The 12,497-nt window shown below is 43.0% G+C and overlaps 1 protein-coding gene across 4 annotated transcripts in view; it reads left to right on the top strand.

The window, feature by feature from the left end:
* LOC127009736 (AP-1 complex subunit gamma-1-like) overlaps positions 1 to 12,497 on the top strand; it is a 179,686-nt gene that overhangs the window by 84,211 nt on the left and 82,978 nt on the right. For all 4 annotated transcript variants that reach the window (XM_050883114.1, XM_050883117.1, XM_050883116.1 and 1 more), the window contains exons 7-8: positions 4,528 to 4,623; positions 5,054 to 5,233. In XM_050883114.1, coding sequence (XP_050739071.1) covers positions 4,528 to 4,623; positions 5,054 to 5,233 — 276 coding nt within the window. The remainder of the gene's footprint in view (positions 1 to 4,527; positions 4,624 to 5,053; positions 5,234 to 12,497) is intronic.

Consider the following 12,497-nt stretch of genomic DNA (forward strand, 5'->3'; position numbering starts at 1 on the left):
ATCCTGTGTTGTGAGAATTAGTGTTGGAACACTTTCATACGCGGGAGATTTGAGTGCGGGTGGAGCTCGCAGCGAGTGTTGAGCACCACCAGCAAATACGCCTAACGCTCGCTGCGAGCGTTTAGCAATGAAAGGGTTAACCCTGACGGCAGCACTGCCGTCTCATCTATCTCTAAGGCTGAACTCTTCTCTCAAGCTTTCCGTAACAACTCCACTCTGGACGATTCTGGGCATATTCCTTCTACTCATCCCCCCTCTGAGTCCTTTATGCCTATTATTAAGATTCTTAAGAGTGATGTTTTCTATGCCCTATCTGGCCTCAACTCTCAGAAGGCTTATGGACCTGATGGAGTGCCTCCTATTGTACTTAAAAACTGTGCCTCCGTCCTGACACCCTGCCTGGTCAAACTCTTTTGCCTCTGCCTGTCAACATGAACCTTTCCTCCTTGCTGGAAGTACGCCTTCATACAGCCTGTGCCTAAGAAGGGTGACCGATCCAATCCCTCAAACTACCGCCCTATAGCTTTACTTTCCTGCCTATCTAAAGCTTTTGAATCAATCCTTAACTGAAATATTCAAAAGCATCTATCCACTTCTGACCTTCTATCTGATCGCCAGTATGGGTTCCACAAGGGGCGTTCTACTGGTGAGCTTCTTGCTCTCTTAACTGACTCTTGGTCATCCTCTCTTAGCAGTTTCGGTGAAACTTCCTCAGTTGTGCTAGACATATCGAAAGCTTTCGATAGAGTCTGGCACAAGTCTTTGCTTTCTAAACTGCGCTCTTTTGGATTCTATCCCTCTCTCTGTTCCTTTATATCCAGCTTCCTTTCCAGCTGTTTTATTTCTGCTGTGGTAGATGGTCACTGTTCTTCCCTTAAACCTATCAACAGTGATGTTCCACAGGGCTCTGTCCAATCACCCACTCTCTTCCTGTTATTCATCAATGATCATCTTTCCATAACAAACTGTCCTATCCACTCATACGCTGATGACTCCACTCTGCATTATTCAACTTCTTTCAACTGAAGACCCTCTCAACAGGAATTACAAGACTTCAGACTGGAGGCTGCAGAACGCTTAACCTCAGACCTTGCTATCATTTCCAATTGGGGTAAAAGGAACCTTGTGTCCTTCAATGCCTCAAAAACTCAATTTCTCCACCTATCAACTCGACACAATCTTCCAAACACCTATCCCCTATTCTTCGACAACACCCAGCTGTCACATTCTTCAACACTAAATATCCTTGGTCTATCCTTAGCTAAAAATCTCAACTGGAAACTTCACATCTCTCTTACTAAATCAGCTTCCTCGAGGTTGGGCGTTATGTATCGTCTCCGCCAGTTATTCTCTCCTGCACAGATGCTTTACATATGTAGGGGCCTTGTCTGCCCTCGTATGGAGTATGCATCTCATGTGTGGGGGGGCTCCACTCACACGGCTCTTCTGGACAGAGTGAAGTCTAAGGCTATTAGTCTCATCAGCTCTCCTCCTCTTACTGACAGCCTTCTACCTTTTAAATTCCGCCGCCATATCGCCTCTCTTTCTCTCTTCTATCGATATTTTCATGCTGACTGCTCTTCTGAACTTGCTAACAATGCTCATCCCTATACTGTCCAAACCCCTTATGCAAGAGTTAACCAGCATCTCCAGTCTTTCATCCCCTTCACTGGTAAACTCTGGAACAGTATTCCTTTGTCTGTATTTCCTCCTGCCTGTGACTTGACCTTTTTCAAGAAGAGTGTATCAAGACACCTCTCCACCTGAAATTGACCTCTCTTTTGGCTACTCTTTACTTTTTACCTCTGTGGGAGCAGCGAGTAGCGGGCTTTTTTTCTTTGTACTCTTTTTGTTGCCCTTGAGCCGCATCCTTTGATAAAAAAAAAAAAAAAAAAAAAAAAAAAAAAAAGTTTGCTATTTCAAACTTTAGTGGTACCTCATGATTGAAACGGCTTTCAATTCGAACAATTCCCAATTTGAACACATTTATCAAATAAACTTTGTCCAATTCGAATGTGCGTTGCAATTCCAACACAAACAAACGCCTGCAGACGAAGCCACCAGTGTAACCAGGTCGGTGAATGTGATACTGCAGACTCCAGCCTCAAAAACTGCCAACCCGCGACTGCCATTTTTTCCCGCACACTCCCTTGAAAAATAGCCCAATTGCGCGGGGAAAAGGTGGACCTGGCAATGCTGGAAGCCACTCATGTCAGTCACACTTGCGCTCCCCTGCTTTGAACGGCACTCTTTGTTGTTCTTGATAATTTTTGCTTCTTTTCTTGAAATTAACCGTCATTATGGCTCCGAAGAAAGTGAAAAGTGACAGTGCAAGTGGTGGTAGGAAGCTTAAGCATTATAATATGGAAATGAAGAAGGAAATAATACAAAAACATGAGAGTGTAGCTTGTGTTTCTGATCTGGCCTTACAGTACAGAATGGCCAAGTCTACGATCTGTACACTTCTAAAGGCAATATTTAGTTGGCAATACATATCTGGTTGGCAATATTTGAGTGATCTGGCCACAGGGCACAACATTAACCCATAAAAATGTTGTACACAGCAGACCTTCCAAGTGGGCAGCTTCCAGCTTCTGGGTTGCAGGTAGCAGATGCTGATCCACCTATCAATGAAAGCCCACACTCTCTTGATGAGGTCAAAGAGGCTGTGTGCTGTGGCAAAGTTGAGGGGTGGAAAGGCAGCTAGTATCTAACATCAGTACAGAGCTACTCAAAGCTGGAGGTGAGACCATGATCCTAGGATCACATGCAATCGTGACTGTCGTATGACAATCTGGTACCATTAGTGCTGATTGGAAGAGGGAGCTGGTTGTCCCCATCTGGAGAGGGAAAGGGAACTGCCAGAATTGCAATAACTAATGTGGTATTACGCTGCTCAGTGTGCCAGGCAATGTTGTTGCCCACCTATTGCTGATGCAGATTTACATTCAGCTGCTGAAGCTGCAGAGACCTGAGTAGTCTAGGTTCATACCTGGCAGTGGTGGGCACTGCTAACCGAAAAGTTAGCTTCTCTTACGCTTAACCAAAAGTGGAAACCCTAGAATTATTGCTCCATGTGTCTCAACTGGTGCTGTGTCTGCCCACAATGGACAAGAACAAACCTGTATGAATTTTTTAGTGGACTTAAAGTTAGTGGAGGAGGAACTACATTCAGCAGAAGTTAATTGGTCCGTTAACAGTTTCCAAAGTTAGCAAAAACGCTAATCAGCTGACCAAAAAGATAACTTCGCTAATTAGCTGTCAGTGGATTAGCGGAACCGTGCCCACCACTGATGCCTGGTAAGTCAACAACTGACCATATTCTAGCACTTTGCGTACTGGTTTAGTGCCTCTGTGTTTCAACAGGAAATGCTTGCAGCTTATGTCAATCTCAAGACAGCATTTCATTCATTGCATCACGAGGCACTCTGGGATCTCTTGTGACTGGCCTGTATTCTGGGCCTGAGAACGCTATGAAGTGTGGGGGCAGGATGTCCTGCTTATTTCCTGTGAATGCAGGAGTGTGGCAGGGCTCTGTCCTTCCCCAGTCCTTGTATGGACTGGGTACTAGGCCAAGTTGTAGACCAGAGTTATTGTGGAGCATCTTTTGGCAATACTAGAGCCACTGATCTTGTTTTTCCAATGATGCCATTCTCCTTGCAGAATCATGCGAGGTTATGGTGATGGCTCTCAAGGCAATGCATAAGGAGGCAAAGCCCTTGGGACCTCAGGTCTCCTGGGCCAAGCTCAAGGTACAGGTGTTTGGAGGCCTGCTAGATGAAACAGCACAGTCTGTTCATGCGTGTGGCAAGGACATTGAGATCTTGGAAACTTTCACTTGACTTAGTAGCTTAGTTTAGAACAATGGCAGGTCTTACCAGGAAGTCTTGTGGTGGATTGGCTTGGCCCATAGTGTTATGGACTCGCTCAGCACAAGTATATGGCAATGTCGATATCTGTACAGAAGGACAAAGGGCCAAATTTTCAAGTCACTTGTGCTCCCTCTCTCACTTGATGACTGTGAGACATGAACACTTAATAGTGACTTGGATAGGCGGATAGATGCCTTTGGTAATTAGTGTATACACAGAATCATGGGATATCCTTGGAATGACTTTGTGTCAAACAGGTGACTACTCCATGAGATTGATTCTTCATATATTACCCACATTGCTTGTCAATGCCAAATCCAGCAATACAGATGGGCTTGTGGCACACTACCCCAAAGCTGACCCTGCTCATCGGGTTGTTACTGTAAGGGACAATTCTGAGTGGAGGAGGCCAAGGGGACACCCACAGAGTTTGTAGCTTGAGCATGTCAGTAGATCCTGCCAGGAGGTACTCAGGATTGAAAGGGGATCCACATTGGTACTTGCCCAGAGGAATCTCTGGCAAAGTGCCTCTCCCTTGGCATATGCCCCCATAGATTGATTCTGAGGAATACATGGTGAATGTTTCTTGAATTTTAGTGTGCAACAGTGAACAAGAAGTGTATAATGTCCTAATGAATGTTCTTTGTTTCAACAGATTGTACCCAACCTAGTTCGCATCCTCAAAAATCTCATCATGGCTGGCTACTCTCCTGAGCATGATGTGCAAGGCGTGTCTGATCCTTTTTTGCAGGTCAGTCCTCTTCACTGTGTGATGCTAATATTTTATTGCAAATCACAAGAGAAATTATATACTTTTTACTGACACTGTTCATAGAATTTTTTATTGCAACCTCAGTACTTCACCACTCTCCCTTCTTGTATTATTTATTAATTCAGATGTCTAGCTGTAGTCCAGTTACTCCATGTAGTTTTATTTTGACTCATACACCATCTTCATAAACCTGGTATTCCATATTGCTGTCACAAGGCAGAACCAAGATGCATTATATTATACCCATATTATACCTCCACACAGCACATTTTGATCTTACAGGTACACTACACTTACCATGGCTAAAGTAGAAGCCCAGCTTACCTTTAGCTCAGTAAATAACAAAATACAACAAGTTGCTGGATTGTTTCAAAAGCAACACAATTCAGATCATGTTCTCCTTTGACAGGTGAAGATCCTGAAACTGCTAAGAATTCTTGGTTGTGGTGACAGTGATGCCTCAGAAACCATGAATGACATACTGGCGCAGGTAGCTACCAACACTGAATCTTCCAAGAATGTTGGAAATGCCATCCTGTATGAGACAGTTCTCTCCATCATGGACATCAAGAGTGAAAGTGGACTTAGGGTAAGGCTGGTGTTAAAAGACCAGACAGTGGCTTTTGTATTATAATGTTAAAAGAAAAGGTAAAGTTTGGGGCATTCACTGCAGCTGCATGTGGCCGTGGTTCCCATCTATGCTGCATTGGCCCTTGAGCCTGTGGTGGGAAGAGCCCATTAGCCTGGGACACAGAGCCAGTGTGACATCCAGGTTACTACAGCTCACCTTCCCCAGGTTTCACCAGGTACCCATTTATCACCCAGCCCAAAAGGGATGATGGACAGCTGGGTGAGCTGCACACTGACTACCCAGGCTAGAGTTCGAACCCAGGCCCACAGATTAGTAGCCAGGGACTCTAACCACTACACTGCAGCACACAGACTAGGCTTTGCCCCTCTCCCATTGCACATAAGAGGATGTTTGGTAGCCATAGCATCTCCAAAAACACCAGAATATGAGCATAAATTGGCTTCCAAGCTCTGTCAAATAATATACAGTAGCATCTTGCCAATAGCATTTAATTGGTGCTGGAATACATTTGTAAACCTTACTACTACAGTCACACCTTAACATACACAGATTTAACATGCACGATATTAAATATCTGCAAGGTACCCATAGATATTGAGAAGTTAAAGATTTGGGTATCCATGGGGTTTGTTTAGCACTTTTGTGGCCAGCCAAACCACTCATGGCTCACTGCACACCACTGCCACCCCTTCATTCTCACTGTAACCATGCAAGTGGTTACTGTGGGGCTCAAGCAAGATTGACTTACTGGAAATTAATTCCATCTTACCAAATATAATTCCCTTATAAGCCCCCAAGTACCCCTCAGCAGACTATTCCGTTTCCTGACCCATAACTATTGCATAAAACATCCCTAATTAACGGTTTTAACAATAAATTTAACTGAATATTGTTATTAGTGTGGGGGCAGCGTTGCCAAGCTTGAAAGACCCGAAAAGCATATATGTGTATCATACTTAAGGATTATTTCGCTTACTTTAACACTGTAGTTTTCCGTTTGGGAAGGAAAGAGATGTTAAGTTATTCCAGTTTTATTAATTATGTTTTCTGTGTCCCAGATTAATGAGTTTTCACTACAGTGCATGTTGGATACCGCTTTGTGTTAATATTCATATGTATATCCATATACATCCAGTATATTATTAATTAATTTGAGTGTTTGCTGTGCCCTTGGAACGTCCATTTGTTGCAGTTCCTGGTGGTACGCCCGTACAAACTTTATACCCGTTACCCCTCTGCCATGTTTGTTTACTCCTCAAAGCAGTAGCTTCGAGTCTCTAGTTCTGGCAGGTCCCAGTAAGTATCAAGGATTTTAAATGTATAATATTGGGATTTAGGGCCGTTTTCACAGTCACTTTTCTTTGTTTTGATCGTTACCAATGAGCGGCGATCGCCGCTATAGTATTTCCACGTGAAAAATGACCGATGGAGTATTGGCGGCTGCACGGTTAGCCCCGCCCCGCACCTTGCCACACACACTCAACACCTCTCGTTTCCTCTGCAGCCACCGCTACCCCATTGGCCATTTTCACGTGGAAATACTGTAGCTGCGATTGCCGCTCATAGGTAATGATCAAAACAAACAAAAGTGACTGTGAAAGCGGCACTTAGTAAGGATCAGACCGCGTATGCGCGAGTTTTCATCCGCGTTCGGCGGGGGGTGTCACAATTACCCTACCCGCGAATAAGCGAATCCGTGAATGGTGAGGCCGCGAATGGTGGGGGGCGTCTGTAAGATGATGACCTCTAATTTGGTGCTGTTGGTATGCCGGAAGTGGGAAATGTAAACATTGCGTCAGCTGAGTAGATGACTTTGAAGGATAAATGTGAAAAATAAAGGTAAATGATAAAAGTGAAGATTTAATACGATGAATAAGTGTAGAAAGTCTGTCTCCCTGAAATACACCGCTCAAATCTGCTAATAAACTAAAGATTTCCTAGTTTTTGCACCCTAGAAAAAGTACTTTGTCTGGGGTGCAGAAACTATGAAATATTTCTGCTATTATTTAAGAGATCTGAACAGTGCACTTAGAGTGAGACATTTTTCACAATGGCTCAAAAGGCCAAGGGATATGAAGATGAGTCACGTGCAGCTATATCGTATGCACTTTACCTTTACCCAAGTGCAGGCTGTCCCATTGAGGTGGAGTGGCAGGTGTGGTAAAATGAATCTGCATTCCAGTTTCCATGTGTGTATTTACTTATTTGTGGTATACAGGGCCTAAGCTCAAGCTCAGACAGTCCTGTCTCCCAATCTATATGTGTCCAGGTTTTCCTTCATTTTATGGACACTGCCTGTTTCAACAATGTCTTTGCTAAGTCCATGCCATGTATCCACACTCCTGTATGGAAACTGAACTTCTTTTAAGTCTTTCAAATAAGTCCCCTTTTTCAATTTCTTTCTGTGTCCTTTTAGTTGCCTTCTCCCTTCCATCTTGATTAAATTATTTCTATCCAACATTTCCATTCCACTTGTATTCCTGTAGATTGTTCCAGTGTTGGTAAGCCCAGTTCCTCTAATCTAGTCACGCATGGCAGACTTGAGAGTTCTGGTTCCATCTTAGTCGCCATCCTTTGAATCCTTTCAAATTTCCTTGTCCTTTTGTGTGGTGACCAGACAACTGCTGCATACTCCAGCCTTGGTCTAATCAATGTTGTTTTTATTTTCTTCAGCATGTCCCCAACCAAGTAGTGAAATGCCACTCTCATATTTTGCAGCAGACTATATGTTTCTCTGAATATTTTATTTGTGTTTCTCAGGTGTCAGTGTATATTGTATTATAATTCCTAAGTCTCCTTCTTCCTTCACTGTGTTGATGATTGTCCCCCCCATCTTATACACTCCACTTGGTCTATTTTTACTCTTGCCCATTTTCATTGTGTGACACTTTTTTTCATTGAACTTCATTTCCCATTTTTTACTCCATTCATGTATCTCATTTAACCCCTAAAGGACAATTGATCCACAGGTGGAAATTTTGGTGGGTTTCGATAAAGGACGAGTGTCCCCCTGCAGACGCCACTGTTTTCTTTTCTATCCCTTATTTTCTCGTGACCTTTGCTATTGTTTTCATTGGAAATACACTAATTGACAACCTTAGGCCTAAATACACACATCCAAAGGCCTAGAGACTCATTCACATAGCTAGTTATGATGGATAAAGGACACTCTCTCTTGCATATATCTAGTGAGTTTGCCGTGTCCAGTGACAGTGAACTTCCCACAGATCTCATCATCAGATTCTGACCTATCTGACGATGGTACTTTGCCTCCAGGACTCACTCCAACCTCTATCAAGCCACAAGTCCCTCGTCCAGCTTCCCCACCTGCCTCAGCTGCCCCGCCCATTCATAAATTGTCTGACTCAGATGATGACGACACCCCAGTACATAGGACTCATTGCTGGGAATCGGCCATAACTTTTATTTTTGCATATTTCCTTACAAAATGTCGTGACATGGTATCATCACTCCTCCAACACCTTTGCCCACTCTATCTTTCCTCCATACATTGTATTTTTTATCAAACACCATTTGGATGTCTTCATTTAGTTTAGTTTCTGTTAGGCATACTATCATGGGCTCCTTCTCTTGCAATTCCAGCTTACTAGATATTATTCCATCTACATTTGTATACATCACACACAATCCCTTAATTGTGTCGATCTTGTCTAACTTTCGCTCTCAGCTTCTCCCTTCTGTACCACTTTCTGACATTTCCCATAACTCTCCAAAAAAATCTCTTTTTTTTTTTTTTTTTCTTCTTCAGATCTTACATTATTCCTTTCTTTTGCCTCTGTTAGTAGTTCGTTCCATTTCTTCCTTTCTTCTTCATTTCTGTTTTTCTTTATATATATATATCCTTACATCCTTCTGTTTCCCTTAACTTCGATCATTGTTCTGTATAATATTTCCTCCGCTGTCTTCTGCGATCTTAATTAATCTTAATTTAACTGGTCTTGTTTTCCCTTCCATATATGGGACCATCCTATAAATTTCTTCCACCTCCTCCTTAATGTTTTGCTGTTCTTCATCATTTAAGTTCTTAAGTAGGTCTTTTACAGATTTCAGTTCTTCCTTTTCCCTTCTTGGTTTGTATGTTATATTCTTTTCCTTCATCCCAAATATTACTACACTTCTTTTTTCTGCTACTTCTTTTAATAATTCCTCATTTTTCTTCAAGGCCTTAACCACCTCCTTCTCTACGTGTTCCTTATCCTCTTTCATTTGCTGTTCGATTACTTCCCTGAGGTTTACATTTGCTTTTTCACTTTCCACTTTCCAAGACTTAACTTCTCCCAGCACTTCCTCCCTAACTCTTTGTTCTTGTCTGTTCACCAATTCCTTCAAATTTTCATTCTCCTTCCTTGCCACTCCCTGTCCTTCCTTCATTGACTTCTCATATTTTGCCATTTTTTCCTTCAACTCCTCATTTTCCTGTGTGTATATTTACCTAGTTGTATTTACCTAGTTGTGAAATACAGGAAAAGAGCCGTTCTAGGCTCATGATGTCCCGTCTCCATAACGCTTATTATCCAGTTTGGCTTTAAATTCATGAATCGTTTTTGCACACACAGTCTCCTCGTCAAGTCCGTTCCATGTTGTTATGTTTCTGTATGGAAAACTGTATTTCTTGATGTCTCTCCTACAGTCGCTCTTCTTCAATTTCTTACCATTGCCTCTTGTCACACTTCTGTCACGTACCACTAGGTCTTCCCTGTCCAATTTCTCCAATCCCTCTTGTATCCTGTACAATGCTATTAGGTCCCCTCTCTCTCTTCTTCTCTCCAGTGTTGTTAGTCCCAATTTCTCCAGTCTTTCTTCATAAGTATGTTCTCTCAGAGTTTCCGGTAATTTAGTCGCTGCTCTTTGTATTTTTTCCAACTTTCTAATTTCTTTCTTCAATCTAGGTGACCACACTAATGCTGCATATTCCAGTCTTGGACGTATCATCGATGTTATTAGTTTCTTCACCATTTCTTCATCTAAATATGTAAATGCTGCTTTAATGTTTCTTAGAAGATTGTTTGCTTCCCCAGTTATCCGGTCTATATGTTTTCCAAAGGATAACTACTCAATAAGTATGTGATCGCTCTTCCCTATAGGGCTCTTATAGTTCATCTCCTCTATGATATCTGGCTCCCTGGTGATTATCAAGTCCAATCTAGATGGCTCGTCTTCTCCTCTGAATCTTGTATTTTCCTCCACCCACTGTGTGAGGACGTTATCTATAACCAATTCCAAAACCTTGTTCCCCCATGAAGCTTCACTTCCTTCCGTTGACCAGTTTTCCCATGACACTTCCTTACAATTAAAATCTCCCATTATCAGAATCTTATCCTTCTCCTCCAGCAATCTCCTTAGGCAATCCAATGTATCTTCCAGCTTCTTGTACAATTCTTCTGTCCATGAATTGTTTTTTGGAGGGACATACACCACTACGATATTTCTGCATCCTCCCCTTTGCAGTCTTATTCCCACACTCAAGACCTCCGCTTCCCCTTCGCCATAGGTGACACCCTCCACTGTCCATTCTTTTTTCAACAATAGCATCACTCCTCCTCCTTGTTTATTTTCTCTATTTCTCATCCATACATTATATTTACCATCCCCTATGTTAAATGCATCTATACTACCAGTCAATTTGGTTTCCGTAATCCCCATAACATCTGTTTTTTCCTTACTCAGGTAATCTCCTATTTCTAACATTGACGATATTAACCCGTTCACATTAGTGTATGCCACCTTCAAGCTGTCTCCTCTTCCCTTCTGTACCACTTCCTTAGGTCCATGTCTATCACTCTCCAGAAAAACTTCCTTTTATCCTCTTCTGATCTTCCTTCATTCTTTTCATTGGCTTGATTCTTCAATTCTCTTATCGTGTTCCTTTCCTCCACACTTCTGTCCTTTCTTACCCAGACTTTTTTGTAGGTCTCTGTTCTTGCTAACTTCCATGACTTTCCCACCACTTCTTCTGCAGCCACTTGAGACCTAAATCTAATTTTAACTGGTCGTTGGGCTCCTTCTTCATACTTTCCAAGCCTGAATACTTCTTCGATCTCTCCTACCAGCTCATGATCTTCTTCCTGAATTGCTTCAATTACTTGCTCCACTCCCTTCCTTTCCTTCTTTTCCCTTGTATGTCTGACTGGCATGTGCTCTTCATTAATGCCCACCACTATTACAGACTTCTTTTTATCAGCGGAGTCCCTCACTATTCCTGTTTTATTCTTTTATCACCTTAATCACCTTTTCAGTTATAGCTTCATCCTTAACCTTGACTTGTTCCTCCACAATTTTCTTAAAGCTAACATTCTCCTTTTCTTGCTCCTCCTTCCAGACTTTATGTGTTTCCTTTAATTCCTTGACTTTAACCTCTGTATCCTCTGTCTTCTTCTCATTCAACATTACCTGCTTGTGCAGGTCATTGTCTTTAGGACGTCAACCTCTCTCTCCAACGTCCCCAGTCTGTCCTTCATTTCCTTCATCTCCCTTTCCAAGTCAATAAGTCTCCTTCTCAACATAATGCCTCTCCATGTCTTCCGAGAAACCTTCAAAATCATTGTCCCTTGCTGTCCTGGCTCCCCTGCTTACTGGTGTAAACAAACCCGGCGGTGGCGATGCATGCCGCCCCCACCGTCTCCTCGCTCATTTTTCAGTGTTATTCAGTGTTCTCAGCCTTTAATACTTCGGGACAGGACGATAACCACCCAGCACGACTCCCACCTTAATTTCCACGTCTAGGGTTTAGTCCCCGCGCAGCTTGATGATAGTACGAAGACGCGTCAGGAGTTCAGCTGTGTCCGTCCGCTATCTTGGCCGTGTGTGTGTGTGTGTGTGTGTGTGTGTGTGTGTGTGTGTGTGTGTGTGTAATTCACCTCTTGGTCTGCTGCGGGTCTCTCTCGAGACAGCCAGCCGTTCCCCTACGGAAGAGCACAGAGCTCATAGTACCGATCTTTGGGTAGGACTGAGCCCACTCACACAGAACACACCGCGACAACGAGGTCACAACTCCTTGCCTGATGTCGCGTACCTACTCACTGCTAGGTGAACAGGGGCTACACCTGAAAGAAGATAAACCCAACTTATCTTCACCCGGCCGGGGAATCGAACCCCGGTCCTTCTGGTTGTGAGCCAGACACTTTATCCACTGAGCTACTGGGCTGTGTATTTACCTAGTTGTATTTACCTAGTTGTGACATACAGGAAAAGAGCTACGCTCGTGCTGTCCCGTCTCCATATCCTCTCTTATCCAACTTTC

The sequence above is a fragment of the Eriocheir sinensis genome, chromosome 41, assembly GCF_024679095.1.
Source record: "Eriocheir sinensis breed Jianghai 21 chromosome 41, ASM2467909v1, whole genome shotgun sequence".
NCBI lineage: Eukaryota > Metazoa > Arthropoda > Malacostraca > Decapoda > Varunidae > Eriocheir > Eriocheir sinensis.